The sequence below is a fragment of the Drosophila busckii genome, chromosome 3R (genome assembly GCF_011750605.1).
Source record: "Drosophila busckii strain San Diego stock center, stock number 13000-0081.31 chromosome 3R, ASM1175060v1, whole genome shotgun sequence".
In the NCBI taxonomy this organism is placed as follows: Eukaryota; Metazoa; Arthropoda; class Insecta; order Diptera; family Drosophilidae; genus Drosophila; species Drosophila busckii.
Window position 1 is genome coordinate 6,230,642 of NC_046607.1, and position 19,514 is coordinate 6,250,155.

Here is a 19,514-nt window from a genome sequence, read left to right on the forward strand (position 1 = left end):
AAATTGAAACTGCAGCTGTACAAGTTTAGGCATCTAGTTTTATGTACAATAGCTATAAACAAAAACATACAGCACAGAATCATGAAAATATATTCATTTATATATTTTATAACTGACTAGCATATGCTGCCACAGAGCTCACGAGTCCACATATACAGCATTACACACGCAATGACTATAGCTGCAGTCAGAGTTTACACATAAAATGCAATATGTAAGGCAAGTAGTTGTAAATTAAATGTAATAAACAAAGTATAAATTCAATTAGTAGCTAACTACTTTTATCAATTGCACCATAGTGTTCACATTTCAGCTGCACTTGTTCATCTAGCCAGGCCAACCAAGCGGCTGTAATAGCACGGTCGAAAGTCACCTCATGGAATACCTCAACGCGTCGCACTTCGACAAACTGGAAGCTTTCAAACAGACGTATAGATTTCGCATTGTCTATGTCAATCTTGGCCTCGAATTTTTTCAGCGGCAGCTGTGTCTGTGCATACTTCAACATGAGCAGCATAGCCTCGCGACCATATCCTTTGCCGCGTGCCTCGACTGCTGCTATCATTATCTCAGCTTCCGCCACACAATCACCGCTCTCTTCGTCGCAGTGTATAAAAAGATTTGTGTCTCCCACCATTGCTGTGATCTCATCTTTGGTCCTTTCGTACGTCTCTGCACAGAGTATAATAAAAGTGAGCTTGTCGTTGTCCTCTCGCCAGCTCAGCTGCATTTCGTACTCTTCCTCCAATGATAGTTGCTCCGAGGCGGTAAGATCTCTCAGAGTGGCGTCACTCATCCATTCATGATATTTAGGCACCATAGACGCCTCATAGGGCACAAGCAACACACGGTTACCAACCAATTTAACGTGTTCATTTAAACGCATTACTTTTAATGTGAGAAGCAACTACAAAACAAGTAACAGCTGTTCTCGATGACAGTCACATCGTTTGTTGACACAATGCAATTGGCTATCGATAAATGGATTTGTTGAGAATAGAGGTAGAAAGCATTAACAAAAAATAAATAAATTTGTTTTGTTTATGAGTGAAAATGTCGCATTGTCGTACTTGTGGTAAGATGATCTACTGCGTGACAGCCAATAATCTATTTAAACAGCCAAATAACATAATGCTGCATCAAATAGAAGCACTTACAGGACTATTTGTAAGTATATGCTGATAAAGAAATGTAAACATATGTACATACCTACGACAATCTTTATATGTAGTTACCAGAAGGCAACGAATTTCCTGTGCACATTTGTGGGCCTTGTGAAGTGTCGCTGCGAGAGGCCGTTGGGTTTCGGGAGCGCATAATAAGAACTCAACAGAGGCTTATGAATAGTAAAAGTATAACACAAGCGTTGCAAGAAATTGATTTGGAAGAAGTAGAAAAACTGGAGTCACAGTACACAGCTGAAGGTAGAGAAGAATCAAAGAGCGAAGATGACGACTATGAAGAAGATACGGAGTCTGAGGCGTCAAGTGGAGTGAAGGAAGAGAAAACTGATAATCCAAATAAGATCGTAGAACTAGAGAAAGCTGTGACTTCGACAGAAGAATCAGCTGAACCACCAGCAGGTGTGTCCGATAAGCAAGCTAAGCCGACTGAAAAACTTTATGTTAAGCTTAGCTTTGTTGCCAATACCAAGCACACACCGCGAATAAATTGGAGCAAGTTGACAGAGGAGGAAATAGTGGCTCTTAAGCGTGAACGGCGTAAGCGGGATTGCATTTGTGAACTATGTGGCAGACACTTTACCTGTCCAAGCAATTTTAAAGTGCATCTTTTACGGCATACGGGCGTTAAGAACTATGAATGCAAGCAGTGTACTTTAAAGTTTTATACGCCACACTTACTACGACGCCATGAGCTGGCGCATCTCAGCGAAAAGCCTTATCCTTGTCAATATTGTGGGCAAACATTTGCCGACCATAGCGGCAGAATACAGCATGAGCGCAAGTAAGCCAATGTGTCTTTTAAGTATATGAATGTATATTTATTTAATAAATAAATTTTCTTTCAGCCGCCATACAAACTACAGGCCATATAAATGCAACAAATGTGATAAGGCCTTTACAGTGAACAACAAACTCAAAGTCCACATGCTAAGTCACTCAGGAGTCCGTACATTTCAGTAAGTATATTATATAATCTATGATAGACATATACTGAATAATAAATTGGTTTTGATTTTGTAGCTGCGAAATTTGCAAAGTATCCTTTATGCGACGACCACATTTGGCTGCACATTTTCGTTCCAAGGGTCACGAACAAAATGCTCAGAGTGTCATTGACATTGAGACTGTCAATACATAAGATCACTAGCTTAGCATACATATTTATTAAATATATTTTTATAAATTTAGTTTATTTACAAAACAATGCATATTTTGGATCTGCCCAATGAGTGTCTGCTGCTTATTTTACAACAGCTGGAGCCGAAGAATCAAATAATGATGGGGGCGACGTGTAAGCGTTTTGAGTTCATCTACGAAATGCTACCTTGGGACGATTATAGAACCTACTCTTGGTATGAGCAGCATAGGGACTGGACGCCTATTGAAGTGGAAGCATTCTTTATGCTTCATGGATACAAAATCCATGTATTGTCCATCTCAGACACGCCCCAGAATTCCTTCTATTGGAAAAGGACACCCCTTCCTAAGGATGCTTATATGATAAAGGCATGCGTTTATTTTGAAAATGTTCATTCGCTAATATTACTTTTAGACCAAAAACTGGCTGATATTATTGTGGAAATCAGCAAGCACTTGCGGAAACTGAGAAACCTAACAATTGAAAGCATTTTTCATCCGAACTATGAATGTTTGGCACAACTACCGCAACTTACAGGCTTAGATATACAACAATTTATCAATACTGAAGATAAACTCTTCCAAAAATTGTCACTGTGCTGTCCAGATCGCTTGAAGTACCTACGTATTGGCACAGAATTAAGCTTGGATAACGGCAAGCACATATCTAAGTTAACTTCCTTAAAGTTGTTAAACATTTGCAATCCAACCAGTCGATTTCTAAAGTGTGTGCTGATGAAATTAGCCAACATTAATGTTATTAGTTTAGGTAATGCACAGCAGTTGCGATTTGGTGATTTAAGGCTTTTGATCATCAATTTGAAGCAGCTCTCTACTCTGCTTATAAGTCAATGCGCTAGATTGAACAAAATCTTTATAGATTTCATTGTGTATTATTTAATGATTGAAGTTAATAGGAAGTGCTGCAAACGTCGTCTACCGTTTCAACTCCATCTCAATGGCACTGGAGTCCAAAACAGCATAAATGAGGTAATTTTTATTGTATATTGCTCAATAGTAATTCATATTATTGTGTTGCAGCTCCCACTAATAGCACGTTCTGCTTCAATAATTGTAATTGACGTTGCTAATAATTAAATATTTATTGACTGATTGTTGCCACTAACAATATAATATTTGCAATATTTTGTTATATTTTTTAACCGATTCTAATAAATGCAAGCATATAACGTTTTGTTGAATTAACACTTTCAAATATCCGATTACTTTTTTGTCACTCACGTTCACATTGTTTACCTTTTCGCTGTGAATGCCAAGTTTCAGTTGCGGTAATCAATAGCAAATGTAGAGTTATACAAAATGCGAAATTATATTCAATTACGTCGGCTGGCAACACAGCCCAAATTAGCCAGTGCAAAACGGTAATGCTTTTATTATTTCATTAAAAACCTAGTTTAATTAATGTGCCCTTATACAGAAAATGGAAAAGCGTTGTTGGTCTCGAAGTACATGCACAGATAGCAAGTGCGTCCAAATTGTTTTCAGGCAGTGGTACGGCTTTTGGAGCACCGCTAAATACTTCAGTAGCATACTTTGATGCATCTATACCAGGCACTTTACCAGTGAGTTGTAGTAGTTCAAGTTATAGTTAATAATTAATATGAATTCATTGAAGGTACTTAATCGCAAATGTGTTGAATCGGGAATTAAAACATCTTTGGCGCTGGGCTGCCGTGTAAATAAAGTATCTATGTTTGATCGCAAGCATTACTTCTATGCTGATTTGCCCAATGGCTATCAGATTACACAACAACGCGCTGCTTTGGCAAATGATGGTCTTATGACATTTCCAGTTATAACGCCCGGCAAGAAAGTTTACTACAAGTCTGTTAAACTGCTGCAATTGCAATTGGAGCAGGACAGTGGCAAGTCATTGCATGACGAGCAGCTAAAGCGTAGCTTGGTTGATCTGAATCGTGCTGGACTGCCGCTCATGGAGTTGGTTTTTGCGCCCGATTTGGAAACGGGTGAGGAGGCTGCATCACTTGTCAAGGAACTAATGTTGATACTAAAGCGTCTGCAAACTTGTAGCTGCAAAATGGAAGGTAACTAAGCTAATGCAACAGATTTGTTCAATATTAATACAATATCATTTCAACAGAGGGCGCACTGCGTGTGGATGCAAATATATCCATACACCAGGAAGGCGATCCATTGGGCGTACGCACTGAGGTTAAAAACATTGGCTCGGTGCGCAGCATTTCACAGGCAATTACATTTGAGATCAATCGCCAACTTGAACTGGTGGCTGAGGGCGGTGTGATAACAAATGAGACGCGCTCTTGGGATGCTGAGCATAGATGTACTGTGGCCATGCGTGATAAAGAAGTGCTGCAGGACTATCGTTTTATGCCGGAGCCCAACTTGCCGCCATTGCATGTCAACCTCAAGCCAGGCTGTTGCTCCACGGTTGATTTGATATCAGTAGCTGAGCTGAGTGAAGAAATACCCGAATTGCCGGAGCATACACGTCAGCGACTTGTCGAGCAGTATAAACTGAATGCAGAGACCGCCATCATTTTAGTTGTAAGTTGAGAGCTAGCATGGATAGCTAGAGTACTTTTAATTATTCCATGTTTATAGAACGAGCCTGTGCTGTTGGAACATTTCTTGAGCACAATCAAGAGCTTGCCGGAAGTGTCCACTAAACTAGTCACTAACTTTCTTATTAACGACTTGTTAACCTACTGCAATAAGCTTAACTTGAATGTGGAGCAATGGTAAGTGCGTCAATGTTGATAAACTAAATAATTTATTTAATAATTTCTTTCGCAGTGCTATCAGTTCTAATTCGCTAAGCGATATTTTGAAATTGCTGCAGGCAGAGGAAATTAATTTGCAAGCCGCGCGGCAGCTTATACAGCTACTGCTAACCGAACCCCAGAGCGTTGTCAGCGAGGTAAGTAGCTGCTGCACTGCTGTAAATAAGTATAATAAATAATCGTATTTATTGCAGCTTGTCAAGCAGCACAGTCTGCAACAGATTAGCGATTTGACTGCCATCGAAGCTTATTGCCGTCAGGCTATAGCACAACAGCCCAAGGCTGTGCAGCAATATCATAAAGGCAAAGCCAAGGCGCTATTTGCCATTGTGGGAGAGGTGGCCAAGTTAACGCAGCAGAAGGCAAACATGAAAATTGTTGTTGAATGTCTGGAGAAATTGTTAAAGTCTGACCAAAAGAAATAAAACCATTTTGTAAGTGTTACAAGTTTCTGTGTATGCTATAATAAATATATATAGTTTATATAAAACATGATAGAACACAATTTTTGGACTAGAGATTATAAGTGTTTGTGCGTTTAGACGTTTTCTTTGTTTGATATATATAAATGCATTAAATGTTTGTTATCAATTAACTTGTGTCAAAAGTTTATAGCTAATTATATGATAAATGTTGTTCTGTGCTCTCCTACCTTAAAAGGAGTAGCGGAACTTGTGAACCTTTAACGTTTTAATATTGCATAAATATGTTTTTATAATGTTTGTTGTAGATGAAACTGAGTTGAGCACAAGGTTATTTCTTGTGCCGCACTCAAAGATGAAATAATTAATTGATATGCGAGTTCAAATAGGCGCACTATATTCGATTGTCTAACCAGGCAGACAATGAACAGCTTCTTTAGGCTGATTTGGTTTTGGTTTAACTCATATGGGTTATATAATTTTTTTTTATTGGTGATTTAAAAGCCTCTGCCCTTAAAATAAATGCATATTATGTGCCTGACGCTGGAAGTGAATGTTATATCTTGGCGGGATCAAGTTACCAGCTAACAACGTCTACTATATAATGCTTTAATCGCGATCATAATCGCGACATGACGAAGGCGGCAGGCTCATGGAAACGGCTGAATCCAAACTGCAAGCAAAATGAAATTGAGTTAAAAGCGAATCTTTTATAATTTGAGTATTTTACCGTCTGCTTTCACTTTCAAGCAAATGCGCATCCACTGGATGTTGCGAGACATTGCGCAACGAATCACCCAAGGTGCTGCGCAGATGTTGCATCTCACGATTGGCCTTGGAGCTGCGCAGCACATATTGCTGTCGTCGCTTGGCTTCCTGTGCCAGCTGTTCACGCAGCATGGATATCTAAACAAATCAATGATAAATCTTAGCCATTGAAAGCCAATTCCGGTATTAGTACTCACCTGATTCTCGAGACGCAACACCTGCTGTTTGTGGGACTGCTCACGCGCATCCAGCACCTTCTCGGCATGCATTTGGGCACTGCGATAGCGATCAGTGTCCAGGCTGTCGCACTTGTTGCCATCATGCATGCGTGCCTTGCAGCGCGCCAGCTCTGATTCCTTTTCCGCCAGCAGCGTCTCCAAACGTCGCACCTTCAAACGCAAATCACGCGACTCCTGTTCAATGGTGGCATGATCCAGGCCACAGCTATAGCCCGTGTTGCCGGTATCATTAAAACGATTGGAATCATATTCGCCAGCGTCAGTGGCGCCATAGCCATAGTTGCTCTGCTTCTCGGCGCGCTCATAGGCATTGCCGCCAGCAAATTTGCTCTTGCGTTCACACTCCAGTTGCTTCACTTTATCTTGCAGCGTTTGCAGTTTACTGCGCAGCTCGGATTTCTCACGCTGTGTTGACTTTAATTGGCGGTTGAGCTCCTCCTCCACGCCTCCTCCATTGCCATTACCATTGTCATTGCCTTTATCGCCGCTCTCCTGCTGCCACTTGGCTATGCGCAGCTGCGACTCCAATGCTGAACGCTGCACCTCTAGCTCGGTGACCTGCTCCTGTAGCCGCTGATTGCCATCGAGCTGTGCCTGCTGACTGCGTCGAAGCTCATTAAGATTGGTTTGAGCGCTATCCAGACGCTCGTTGAGTATGCGCTTCTCATTCTCCGTCGTTTGCAGTGTCTTTTGCAGCAGCTTCAACTTATCCTCATTGGCCTGGGCGCAGTGTCCTTGCTCTGAGAGTTGCTGCTGTTGGGTCTTGAGTTCGCCGCGCAGCTGCGTCTCACTCAAAGCGGATTTCTGCAAACGCTCCTTGAGCTGATCAACTGCGGACTTGAGTGCGCTGCAGCGATCCTCAAGCTGTGCCTGTGCGCGAGTTTGCTGCTCCAAGCGTTCGGAGACTTGGCGCAAATTACAATCCTTCTCCTGCAGCGCCATCTGCAGGCGCGTTAGATCACCTTCTAAAGCAACACGCTGCAGATCCAACTTGGTGGCACGTCCCTCTACCTTGGCCAGCTCTTCCTGCAGCAGACGTTTGTCGTGATCCAACTTTCCGCACTGCTGGCGGCATTTCTCTAGACGTTCTTCATTTTGTCCATTCTCCTCAGAAGTGGCGGCCAACTGCAGTTCGGTTTGAGCCAAACGCTCGCGCAACACCTGACACTCATCGGAGCGCTGTTTGAGCTTCTCATCCAGCGCTTGCAGTGCAGAGATTTTCATCTTACGATCTGTTTCTAGATTGCTCTTCTCCTCCTGCAGTTGACGCAGCATGGCCTGCAACTTGCCCAGCTTGGCGTCACAGCGTAGCTGCTGCTCTGCCGCATCTTGCAGTTGCTTCTTAGCCACGCCCAGCTGCGACTTATAGTCATCCTTTTCACGCTCCAGCTGCGCCACCTGGTGCATTAGATTGCGCACACCCTTGCGTACCAAATCCGGATCAACATCAATGGGCCCGTCCGGGCACTGCGAAGTGCTGCGAGTATCATAGTCGCCCATGCTGCGCGAGGGGCTATAACGACGTGCTGGACTCAACAGACGATGGGAAAGATTAACGCTGCCATCCACTTGAATGCCCGCAATGCGCCGCAGTGTGTGCACCACGGAGCTCAACTTGTGCTCGGAGTCACGCTTGTGCAGCTCCACGCAGGCCAGCTGCTCATCTAGCGCACGTATGCGTCCTTCGGCGCCGCCCAGGCGTGCCTTCAACTCTTGTATCTGCTGTGTGGCATCCGCCAGGCACACCTCGAGATTATGCTTCTGATCCTCGAGACGTTTCTCCTTGCCACGTGCCTCCTCCATGCGTGTGGCCAGCTCCTGCTCGCGCGCATGATAGCGATGCTCCTCTTGGTTGTTGTGGCAACGTGCGCGTCCCAAATCTTGGCGTGTGGCACACAGATTCGCCTCCAAATCGGCCATCTGCTTCTTCACCTGGCAGAGCTCCTGCTGTGCACGCTCCTTGAGCTCCACTTCAGCCTGCAGCTTATGCTGCAGCTCCTTGCCGCCCTCGTCCTTTTGGACAAACTCCATTTGCGTCTTGTGCAGCGTCGCTTTGGTCGAGTTAAGGTCCTGCGTTGTCTTGGTAAAGTTATTCTCCGTCTCCTTGAGTATGGTGCTTAGACGTGTGCGTTCGTTCTCCAGCGCATGCTTGGACTCCTCCAGATTGCTAATCTTCTGCAGCGCCTCCTCTATGGCGCGCGCTTGTTCACGCTTGGCGCTCTCCACACGCTTCACATGATCGCGCAGCTCCTTGTTGCTTCCAGAGTACTTGTCGCGCTCAATGTTGCTATCAGCCAGCTGGCGGCGAGTGTCCGTCAGCTCCTTGCGCAGAGCCTCAATGTAACCCTCGCCTGTGCAGTGGATCAAGTCAAAATAAAGGTGAGCTTAAGAAAAATAACTTCTCACGTACCTTCTTTGGTCTTGCGCAACGCATCCTGCAGCTCATTGTTGGTGCCCTCCATTTTGTCCTCCTTGAGACGCAGCTCCATCTTGAGCTCCTCGCTCTGGCGGCACAGAGAATCCCGCTCCTCACGTATGCTAGTCAGCTGCAACTCCTGCCGGCGTATGCATTCCTCCAGTTTCACTCTGTGGCAAAAGAAAAATTCTAGCTTAGAAAACAAGAAAGTAAACAAGGATCTAAACATTTACTTGATTTCCTCCTCCTTGGTGCGCAAGTGCACGAGCTCATCCTTAAGCTGTGTTATGGCAGCGCGTTGCTTCTCATCGCGTGCATGTGCCTCGCGCTTTTGACGATCCAAGGCCTCTTGCTCGCCTTTAAGATCACGCGACACAGCATCGAGGCGTTCAGCCACCGCCTGCTTGTCCCGATGCGCCATAAGCAGCGCCTGTTGTTTCTCATTTTCGGCGCGTATAAGCGTCTCCTCATGCTGCTGCACCAGACTCTCCAGATGTGCCTGCAACGTGGCCAGGCGCTCCTGCAGTTTCTCAATCTCATCATCCTTGGCTGTTTGCAGCGCTTGCAGTGCCTGTTGCATGCGCTTCTCCAGCGCATTACGCAACTGCAACACCTCGTCGCCATGACGCTTGGCTGCATCCTCTGCTAACGTCTGCAGGCTGGCCAGCTTTTGATTAAATTCACATTCAGCTGCACGCGCCGCATTGAGCAGCTGCGTCTTGGTTTCTTGAGCCTTGCGCTGGCACAGCTCGAGATCCTTTTGCAGACGCGCCACATGATTCTTGAGCGACTCCTCACGCACCAGGGTCTCCTGCAGCTCGCGTTCCAGCTGACTGCGTTTCTCCTCGGTGGCCTCCAGCGTGCTGTTGGTATCAAAGAGGACCGATTCCAGCGATTCCTTTTCAGAGCGCAGCGCCGCCAGCAGTTCGTTCATGCGATGTGTGTCCTTCTCATGCAAGTCAATAACTACCTGTTTCTCCTCTACATCCTTGACCATGTCTTCAATGTTGCGATTGAGGCGATTGTTGGTCTCGCTGGTCTGCTCCAGACGCTGACGCGTGCGCATAAGCTCCTCATTGAGCGCTTCCTTCTTGCGACAGGTGGCTGTCAGCTGGTTGTGTATGTCGCACTTTTCACGCGTCACACAGGCCAGATCCTGCAGTATTTTCTCCTTTTCCAGCTGCAGGCATTTCAACTTCTCGCTGCTGTTTAGATTGTCCGTTTCCAGCTCCAGACGTGCCTTGTCCAGCACTGACAGCTCCTTCTTTAGCTCGCATATCTCAGCAGCTTGATCGTTGGCCTGCAAGCGCAGCTTCTTGCGCTCCTCCTGCGTTTCCATGAGACAATTTTGTGTTGACTTCAGCTCATCGCCAGTGCTGCAGTTATTGCTGGAGAGCTTCTCATGCTTCTCTTGCAGATCACACTTCTCCAGCAGCAGTCTGTCTAGATCGTATTCCAAATCGGATTTCTGCTTTTCCAGCAAATTTATTAAGTTGTCCGACTCAATGCGCTGCTGCTCCAACAAATCTCTATTCAAGCTAACACGATTTAGTTCCTCCCTCAATGAAATTGTCTCCTCACGCAGCCGACTGCTGCGATCTTCCTCTGATCTGCATTAGGTATGTAACTATTAATATTTTGTATAAACAGCTGGTATAGTAAGCTAACCTTAGATTCATTTCGGTTATGTTCTTATCCTTCAGTATGCGCTGTATCTCTAGCTCCACGGCCTTCTTGTCCTCATCCATGGCATCGATGCGCTTTTGCAATTTGCCAGCATGCAGCTGCAACTTTTCAAACTCGCCACTCAAGTGTTCAAACTAAAAGTTCAAGTATTTTGAAAAACAAGTTTGACTTCTATTAATAATCAATTGTGGTAAATTAAAATCTGTTGCTAATCAAAAAATATATAATCTTGAGTATTACTCAAACTAATTCAATCTGCCTTGGACTTCTATCAAAATAATATTTATTCTTTTTGCCTTGTTTATATTTTGTCTATTGCTAAATGGTAAACAGTTGCAAAAATAAATTGTTCTATACAGCAAAAAAATAATTGTTTACCTTGCTAAACTAATAATAAATTCATTTTGCCTTTAGCTGCTTATCTGTACCTGGTGTTACCTCTGTCACCCACACACAGCTACAATCTATATACTAGATTAGTCTCTCTATTAATTCTATTAAATGTTTTCTAAATGTTTGCAGGCTAATCGCGTACAAGTGTTGTTGTTAACCTTGCTGCCGAGACTTACCGCATTATTGAGATCAGCACGACCCGCTTCCGACTGATTTTTATGGGCACGCACATCTTCCAGCGTCTTTTGTAAACTCTCACGCTCCTGCAGCATTTCCGAAAGTTTGGAATTGCTGGCATCAAGTTTTTCGGTTAATTCTTGCATTTTAGTGCTGAGCAGCTGCTTGGTGCCCTCGCTGGTATCCAGTTGAGACTTGGTCGCACGCAAGGATTCGCTGCTGTGCTGGAACTTGACCTGCATGTCATGCAAGGCCAGCTGATACTTGTGCAAGGCCGCCTGCACTGCGGAAATGGTGCCCTCGGCAAAGGCCTGAGAGGCGCGCATTGAATTGCGTCGCGGCGATTTACCGCCGCCAGCCGCTGCGGAGGCGGAGTCACGTGATAGATGCATGTGCTGAAGGGCGCTGTTGAGCTCGGCATCGTCGCGATCGGCAGTGTCGGCATCTTGGACCACAGCTTGCGCAATCTCGCGTATGGACTTATTTAGACGCTCGATTTCGTCGTTGTAGCGATTGGCCATTGCCGCCTGAGATTCGGCTTGTGCGCAGCGATCCTCGACCTTTTTCAGCTGGTTTATTAGCTCCAGCAGCCGTTGATCACGCTCCATTATCTCATGCCTGGCGCTCTCATATTGCACTTTAAGCGTGGCCAACTGACCCTGCAGCTCATCAACAATGCGACGCGTTTGCTTCAACTCCTCGTCGGCGGCTCGCTTGGCCTGTTGCAGATTAAAAGCCACCGCTGAGTTGGAGCCATTGATGTCCTTGTTGACGCTATTGATCTCCTGCCCCATTTTGTTCACTTCAGCCTTCATGTTGCTTTGCATATCCTTAAAGGCGCGCTTGACGGCCACCACGTCGCGCCACATTTTGAGCAAACGATTCTGTTCGCTATTATAATAGTCCTTGAATGCCTGCTCCTCCTCCTTGAACTCATCCTCCTTCATCATCAGCTCATCTCGCATGCTGCTCCAGTCATTGGTAAGCTTCTGCAAATCATTGGTCAGCGCCTCATTGGTGCGATTAGACTCCACCAGTTGCTGACGCAGCTCATTGTTTTGCGCCAATATCTGCTCGCAGCGTTGGTGTTCCTCTTCCAGCTTGCGGCATAGCTCGCTGCTGCTATCATGAATATAGTCACGACTGCAGCTTGGTGGCGGCGACTCCAAGGAGGAGCTACAGGGCAAACTACTTTGTCCCAGTGTCAGCGATGTAGAGCACTAGAATAATGCATAATTATTTATTGAATAATTTAGAAACAATGAAAAGTATATTTAAAGCTAACTGACTCGCGATCCAGGCGCGTCAAAAAGGCAGCAACTGTCATCCAGCGTAACTTAATTTTCAAACTTTCTCAATAAATTATCCTTTATCGATAGATAAAAAGGCGCGAATAAAAATTAAACGTACTGATTAAATTAAAAAACCAGAACATGCAATCGCGAGTTTTATAAAATTATATTGAGTACACAGCTTACCATAATCTGACTGTTAGTTGGTCCCGTGGTCAGCTTGGGTGCCGCTGACGTAGGGGGCTTGATGGTGTCATTCATGCGCTCCTCCAAATCGCTGCATCGTTGCCTGTACTGATGAATCTTGGACTGCAGACGACTCACGAGATTGGCCTGATTATGCTGGGCCTGCTTGTAAGTATCCAAACGACGGCGATAACTATGCGATTCATCTGCCAAGCGCTGGCGCAGCTCCTGATTCTGGCGCAGCAGAGCATTGGTAGAACAGTCCGCTGTTGGCGGCGCTGGACTCATCATTCTGGGCGTAAGAGCACCCGTAGGCTGGTTTACGTTATTGTTGGTATTGTGGTTAATATTGCTGTTAAAATGGGGCTGCTCGACACGCCCACGATTGCGTGAGAAGGGCAAACGATTGGGAGTGGAAACAGCAGATTGAGGAGCTGGCAGGTCGACGGCCGTCGGGCAAGGCGTCTGCTTGAAGTTATCGCGATACGCTTGCATCTGTGCAAAGAGTTGGGAGAGAGTGGAAGAAAGTTTCTGATGAATTTGCTTGTGGTTGGCGTGCACAAGGAAAACTTTTACCAAACTTTGCCGCCTACGCCTAATGCTCGATAACTTTGTTCAAATTGATTTATTAACTCCGCACATTGTTGGCATAAGCCACAACGTTGCCGGAGTGGTAACTATTTCCGGATATATAGTTGATCGCTGGTCGTCATGACAGCTTATGCACACGTTTGTAATATTTATTTATGCTTAGGTCTTATAAACAAGCGGGCTCCTCCTGCCAATCGGCAATTCGAATGATATTTCTATGCGAAACATTGCCCACTTGACAATACGAATGCCCAAGGGGTCTGGGTCCTGACACCGTTTGTCACCAAGACAGCAAATTTATCACTCCTTCTGCAGTTGCTAGCTGTCTTGGCTCCCACCCCTGCCACAACATCAAGCATAATAATTTCGTTGTCCTCGTATTTATATTAATAAACAGAATTGTGATTATTATTTTTTTTTTCTCATTCTTATTGGCTGCTCGTTGTTGAAACTTCTTTTGACACGAATCGTCTTCAACTTGCAGCTCCTTACCGAAACTTATTTCCGGCTTTATTCATATAGACAACAACAGCATTTAATAGTTTTACCTCATGCTCGACTAGCAGACTATGATTTGGCATGCAATCTAGACTCAAGTTGCTCGACACTGTTCCTGCCTTCTTGCCATGTGGCTCCACTTTCTATTTTAATTGTCTTATTTTTTATGCTTACAAGCCGATTGAGGTCAACATTAAGACATTATCACGAACATGTCATAGGATAGGGCAAATTTATCATAAAATCTAATCGTTCTCAAATACTTTGTAAATTATATTTTTTTGTTTAATAATTTACTGCAGAAAAAGCAGAGCAGAAGTCTTAGATTTTTTAAAATCTAATAAATGTTAAGACCAGTCTCTTGTTATAACTTTTACTTGATCATTTTTCTCTTATATTTTTGAGATTTATTATAATAAATATAACTTTACCTAAAAGGAAACACAAAGTTCTCAAATAGACTTCAATTTGAAAATGAATGGCAAAGACTTCTTTGAAAACTTCTTTGAAAGTTTTAATTGATTGTGAATCCTTTAAAGCTCAACAAATTAAGCATAAACACTTACGTTTGGTTATATCTCCAACCGATATCGGTGCACACAAACCGTTAATATTTAATGTCAAATAAATTAGTATAAAGCGCGCAATGCGCCAATGTTGTTAACTGATTGAGCTTCAATTGAATACTCATCAAGTAATTGTGCGGCTTATTCGAAGACACCCCGTTTAACTCAAAGCCACACCCACTTCTAAGCACAAGCACTTCAGCACATCACCCGTAACCGTCTTTGTGCTACGGCAATTGACACAATTTTGCAAGAAATGCGGAAAATACGCAACTAATGTGTGACTCCCCAAGTCTTAAGAAAGGACGAACCGCCTTAGCGCACTGTGGAGCACAAACGACTGAGCGCCAAAAGTTCTGCGGTTGTCTATTAAACTTCGACTTTGGGCCTTTGAAGGGAGCTTGGGTAAAATAAACATTGAATTAACAAATTCCTCGTTACCAGGAGCAACCAACATTGATTGCAATTGCGAACTCCTCATTGAAGGCGTTACAGCTCAACACAAATATGGAAAGCCACAATTACTTATGCTCCGAGCAACAAATGCAAATTGTTAGTGAAAGCCAGTTCTGTGGGTGGTGTTCATTGTGGTTTGTGCATCTCGCTTTGTTGGCCACCATGCTCATGGCTCTAACTGCGTATAATAAGTCAATAAGCTAGAGCAATAAATTTCAAGCACTGAACCCTTTCTTTCGTTCTCAACCACCTTAGTCACAGTATTTTATGCTAATGACTGAAACTACCATAAAAAGGGTTGGCATAACTTTTATTTAGATCGCATTCAGATTTATGAATGTTATGTTCTAATTTATATATATGTTTCATTACATATTTTATGCTGAAATTCAAGCCAAATATGTCAGTTTTTCATATAAATTATTATCAAAACTTGAGCTTAATGCTTAGTTGAGGTCAAAGCTAAGCAATCGAAAAACTAGACACGTCTGGGGATTTTGTGATTTTTAAAACTAAAGCGCATTTCAAATAGACTTTTTATATACAAAGTTTTTAACTTACAAATTAAATTATGATTATTTAAGAAGCTTGCGCAATTACAAATCCATTTTGCCGGCACGCGCCCTTATTCTAAATGCATATGCGCACTTAAAAGGGGGCTTAAGGGCTGATTTCGACTATTCGACTTTTTACAGAACTATAATTTTCTGAGTTATATATTTTAAAGATATTTTTTGTTATTAAAAGAGCTCAATTTGTTATGCAAAATTTTACTACAGTCCAAGCCACTGGCATATATATTTTGCATTGCCAGCAGCACAGGGCTTGAACCGGGGTAGGTTATCAGTTATGGAAAGGTGCTGGCTGCTCCACACTCACTATCTGGATTGCATATGAAAAGTACATAGATTATACAACACGTTGCAAGGTGCACGTCCAGTAGAGAACGCCATTAAATATAAATATTTGAAGAAATGTTTCAAAAGAAATTACGCAAATTATCAGCAATGATTTCTAATTTATTTATATACAATATATATTTTTGCGTCAAATCGCCTTAACCTTTAAGCACTTTGCACAGATATTGCAATATATAAATTGCATTGCTTATATAACTGTATTTTGTGTGTTCTTTCGAGAACACAACTATAGATCCTGATAAAGCCAGAGGTGTGCTGCTTCACTTTCTGTTTTAGTACAGCTCAAAGGTATGGCAGTCAGACAGTCGCATTGCGATAATACCGCTTCGAACTGAATAATATGTGTAGGTGTGTGACTATTTTGTTGTTGTCAGAGCATAAGTTTATTTGTTAATAATACTTAGTTGTTGTGCTGCGGCTGCTGCTGTCGCTTGCTTAATGACTGTTGGGTTCATAGTCAGACTCTTATCAGCTGCCGACAGAGTCGCCACTTCCAGCCATGATGCCGCAAGAGTCTGACTGAAATGGGTTTGAGTACCTATTTAAGTACAAGTATAGTATACAATATACATATATAGTAAGTACACACATGTATATAAGGTGCAAAGTACACAGAGCAGACGGCGGCGCAGCGATTACTGCAGGTTTAATTGCAATTACGGAACTAAATATTATGTCAAATGACAACTGAATTAGCCTTACAATTTGTTATTACATTGTGGGCATTATGTGGACACTTGCACTTAATCATTTGGGGCACGTGCTTTGATGTAGAGTTTTCGGTAAAAGCCGCTGGCAACAGCGCTAGACCTTGAGATGAAAATAATATTAAATTCAGTTTGTCTGTTGGGTATGAGCTCGACTTGTGCATACGCTTTATTTATAAATGAATAGCATTGAATACTTAGCAATATGATATCTTATAGAATTAGGGCTTAAATGTTCAACAACATAGAAAATTAAAAAAAGCACAAACATAAATTTTTTTAAGTATTTCAAAATATGTATATACATTGTCAAAAATTGTTCAACCTATTGTTAGACTTACATTTATTAATGTTGATTCATTGGAATGTGTTTTATCCTTTTGAAACTTCTATTGAGTGGAGCATAACTGTATAGACTTTTCTATCTGTCGAACTTTGTAATACTCCCGCCTGGAATACATGTTCAAGAACAGGGTATATCAACAGCCGCAGGCAACGTGCGCAAATTGCAAGCATGTGCAAAAAAAAAAAAATGCTCAATGCATGTTTATACTAGTAGCTATGGCTATATACCTAGTACCGACCATATCTCTGACTGCACACACACACACGAACACACACATACAGTAAGCATATATACAATCAATACATATCAGCGATCGTATGCGCACCTAGCAGCCTAGAAGGTCTTAAGTATAGCTCCTGTTGAATCGGCGCTTTAGTTAGATTTCGAATTTCGCCAGCATTGCACGGGAGAGACAACGAATTGTTCAGATCGAGCGTGTTGAGATTACAGAGAGTGAGAATATAAACGAGTTTTTCATGCGTGTGCGCGTTTCTAGTATATAAAGGAATATGTCGCAGACACTAGATGATCTGTTAATGCGACAGGAGCATGCGCGTAAGCTGCGTCTGGTCACGCGCGCCAAGTTTCGTCGCATTAACTCATTGGATCGCATACCGGAGCACCCGAGCCAAGATGAATCCGAGGAGGAGCAGCCGCATCGTCACTTTGTTACCTTGCGGCGCCAACGCACGGCAGACGGCAGTCTCCTGCGTAGCCATGTGCCCGCAGCAGCGCCGGAAACAGCATCAGCCAACAGCAGCAGGGGCAGCCTGTTGCTCTTTGGACCGCAATTGTTGATGCGTCTGCTGATGACGCTCGTGCGCTATATACTATATATACCGCTGTCTATAGCGGCGCCCAGCTTTTGGCTATCGGCGCTGCTTTGGATCTTTTGGAAGCTGCTGCGTGTGCCCATAGCGCTGTTCAAGTGGCTGCTGGCGGACGACGAGCAGCAGGAGCAGCCGCAGCTGCAGCGCCGCCAGCGCACTGTGCTTCTCAGCTGTGGCAGCAGCATACAGACGCTGCATCTGGCGCGGAACTTCTATGGCTCGGGCGCACGCGTTGTGGTCTTTGAGTTTGAGGGCTTGTTTGGACTGGCGCGTTTCTCCACGAGCGTGGACAAGTTCTATGTCGTGCCGCGTCCCAGCAGCAGCAATGCGGAGCAGTACATAGCGGCGCTTTGTCATATTGTGCGCAAGGAGCGACCAACAGTCTATGTGCCGGTTGCAGCCACAAGTCCGGCTTACTATGATGCTTTGGCCAAGCCGCATCTGGAGCTGTTGGGCTGTGCTAGCTTTGTGCCGAGCGTGCAGGAAACACAGCAGCTTGACGACTGTCTGCAGTTGTTTCAGCGCTGCGAGGCACAACGCATAGCGCTGCCGGCGCATTTGGTTATCACAGCACGAGAGCAACTGCAGCAGTTGTACGAGCGTGAATTTGTCGGTGGCTATAGGCATATACTAATGGCCTGCGGCATGCAGGGCGTGATGGAGCGACACAAGTATATACTACCCAGTCGACGCTCGGAATTGCAAAAGTTTAATCAGCACGAGATTAGCGAACAGCAGCCCTGGCTGCTGGTGCGTGATCAGCCGGGTTATCATCATTATGTCACCTGTACGACGGTCAAAGACTCGCAGGTGGTGGCGAACGTCAGTTGCCGTGTGGAGCAGCGTACAAAGAATTTCATACCAGTGCAGCGAGAGGACGAGGCGCAGATTGAGCTTTGGCTGCGCAGTTTTTTCGCCAAGATGCGCTTTCAGCGCAGCATTAATGGCCATATAAGCTTTCGCTTGGCGAAGTCTCCGAAGCATGGCGGCCAATTTGTGCCGCTGGGCGTCAGACTGGGCGTGGCACTTCCCTATATATGCCACAATCGTTCGCATGCGCAGGTGCTCTGCCGTGCCATCAAATGCATGTGCATACATAGGCGTGGCGTGGATCTCCAGCAGCAGCAGCCACAGCAGGAGTTGAGCTGGAGCTGGAGCTGGTCAACGCTGGAGCGCAGTACGTCGACAGCGCCGCTGGATAAACGAGAGGCATTGTTTGCCTATTGGGATCCGCTGCCCTATTGCGCCTACTATCACTTTCAGCTGCCGCTGGAGTCCGTTAAGCTATTTTTGCAGCGACGAAATCGCGGCGAGACCAAAAGTTTATCGCCGCGCATCGCAGCGCCGGTTCATTGAACGACGCACTGCAGCAAGAGCCGGCTGGAGACAGTGCCAGCCAGCGACAGCGAGAGAGATTACACAGACTGAACAATTAATTATATACATATAATAACACATAAAAAACAACCACACACACACACACACACAAGCATATATGCTTTTAATTTTTGTTGTCGTTTTCTTTTTTTTTCTGTTTTGTTTACTTGAAAGCATCAATGGGGTTCAACATCTATCTAAGCAGATTAGGCACGTAAACATAAAACACATGCACACGAACACACACACTCACACACATGTAGGCCTAAGCTTGGCATATTAAATTTACGTTGTAAACAATTCATAGGCATTAAAAACTTTGAATTTACCCATTGTTTTATTATTTATTTTCAATTGATTTCACACATTTTCCACGTTCATTGTACAAAACACAACTGACCAGGCGCTGTTGTCCTTACTAGCCTTGTTGGTGGTGGTTTAAGCCGTCTCCTTTTTTTTTTGTTTATATACACGTTGCTTGGCAACGGCTTTGGGTCAGCTTTATTGTGGTTAGCTTAGTCACTAACATTATGCTAATCA

At 44.1% G+C, this 19,514-nt stretch overlaps 5 protein-coding genes across 5 annotated transcripts; 3 read left to right on the forward strand and 2 right to left on the reverse strand.

Moving 5' to 3' along the window:
• Positions 1-79: 79 nt before the first annotated feature.
• On the reverse strand, positions 80-943 carry LOC108603552 (N-acetyltransferase 9-like protein). The gene has a single exon (XM_017992470.1). It carries the CDS (start codon positions 884-886, stop codon positions 272-274), a length of 615 nt encoding a protein of 204 aa, XP_017847959.1. The 5' UTR covers positions 887-943; the 3' UTR covers positions 80-271.
• Positions 944-1,008: 65 nt separating this feature from the next.
• Positions 1,009-3,469, forward strand: LOC117134625 (transcription factor Ouib). Its single transcript, XM_033294214.1, has 5 exons — positions 1,009-1,167; positions 1,232-1,965; positions 2,030-2,140; positions 2,205-3,311; positions 3,363-3,469. The coding sequence occupies exons 1-4, from the start codon at positions 1,054-1,056 to the stop codon at positions 2,320-2,322; spliced, it is 1,077 nt and encodes a 358-aa protein (XP_033150105.1). The 5' UTR covers positions 1,009-1,053; the 3' UTR covers positions 2,323-3,311; positions 3,363-3,469.
• A 67-nt stretch (positions 3,470-3,536) lies between these two features.
• LOC108603551 (glutamyl-tRNA(Gln) amidotransferase subunit B, mitochondrial) lies at positions 3,537-5,559 on the forward strand. Its single transcript, XM_033294213.1, has 7 exons — positions 3,537-3,703; positions 3,760-3,904; positions 3,958-4,387; positions 4,444-4,868; positions 4,926-5,062; positions 5,118-5,241; positions 5,299-5,559. Exons 1-7 carry the CDS (start codon positions 3,642-3,644, stop codon positions 5,527-5,529), a joined length of 1,554 nt encoding a protein of 517 aa, XP_033150104.1. The 5' UTR covers positions 3,537-3,641; the 3' UTR covers positions 5,530-5,559.
• A 476-nt stretch (positions 5,560-6,035) lies between these two features.
• Positions 6,036-13,178, reverse strand: LOC108601556 (rootletin). Its single transcript, XM_017989455.1, has 8 exons — positions 12,684-13,178; positions 11,205-12,425; positions 10,618-10,769; positions 9,183-10,559; positions 8,944-9,119; positions 6,492-8,884; positions 6,257-6,432; positions 6,036-6,199 (listed from the first exon to the last, which is right to left on the reverse strand). The coding sequence occupies exons 1-8, from the start codon at positions 13,176-13,178 to the stop codon at positions 6,136-6,138; spliced, it is 6,054 nt and encodes a 2,017-aa protein (XP_017844944.1). The 3' UTR covers positions 6,036-6,135.
• Positions 13,179-17,157: 3,979 nt separating this feature from the next.
• Positions 17,158-19,302, forward strand: LOC108601851. Its single transcript, XM_017989801.1, has one exon. It carries the CDS (start codon positions 17,277-17,279, stop codon positions 18,951-18,953), a length of 1,677 nt encoding a protein of 558 aa, XP_017845290.1. The 5' UTR covers positions 17,158-17,276; the 3' UTR covers positions 18,954-19,302.
• The last annotated feature ends 212 nt before the right edge of the window (positions 19,303-19,514 follow it).

Coding starts and splice junctions, on each gene's coding strand:
- LOC117134625 (XM_033294214.1), top strand. CDS start 1,054: ATGTCGCATTGTCGTACTTGTGGTAAGATGATCTACTGCGTGACAGCC. Junction 1,168..1,231: donor AAGCACTTACAGGACTATTT/GTAAGTATATGC, acceptor CTTTATATGTAG/TTACCAGAAGGCAACGAATT. Junction 2,141..2,204: donor TCAGGAGTCCGTACATTTCA/GTAAGTATATTA, acceptor TTGATTTTGTAG/CTGCGAAATTTGCAAAGTAT.
- LOC108601851 (XM_017989801.1), top strand. CDS start 17,277: ATGTCGCAGACACTAGATGATCTGTTAATGCGACAGGAGCATGCGCGT.
- LOC108601556 (XM_017989455.1), bottom strand. CDS start 13,178: ATGCAAGCGTATCGCGATAACTTCAAGCAGACGCCTTGCCCGACGGCC. Junction 10,770..11,204: donor GTGCTGATCTCAATAATGCG/GTAAGTCTCGGC, acceptor TTGAACTTTTAG/TTTGAACACTTGAGTGGCGA. Junction 8,885..8,943: donor GTTGCGCAAGACCAAAGAAG/GTACGTGAGAAG, acceptor TCCACTGCACAG/GCGAGGGTTACATTGAGGCT.
- LOC108603551 (XM_033294213.1), top strand. CDS start 3,642: ATGCGAAATTATATTCAATTACGTCGGCTGGCAACACAGCCCAAATTA. Junction 3,905..3,957: donor CTATACCAGGCACTTTACCA/GTGAGTTGTAGT, acceptor AATTCATTGAAG/GTACTTAATCGCAAATGTGT. Junction 4,388..4,443: donor TTGTAGCTGCAAAATGGAAG/GTAACTAAGCTA, acceptor TCATTTCAACAG/AGGGCGCACTGCGTGTGGAT.
- LOC108603552 (XM_017992470.1), bottom strand. CDS start 886: ATGCGTTTAAATGAACACGTTAAATTGGTTGGTAACCGTGTGTTGCTT.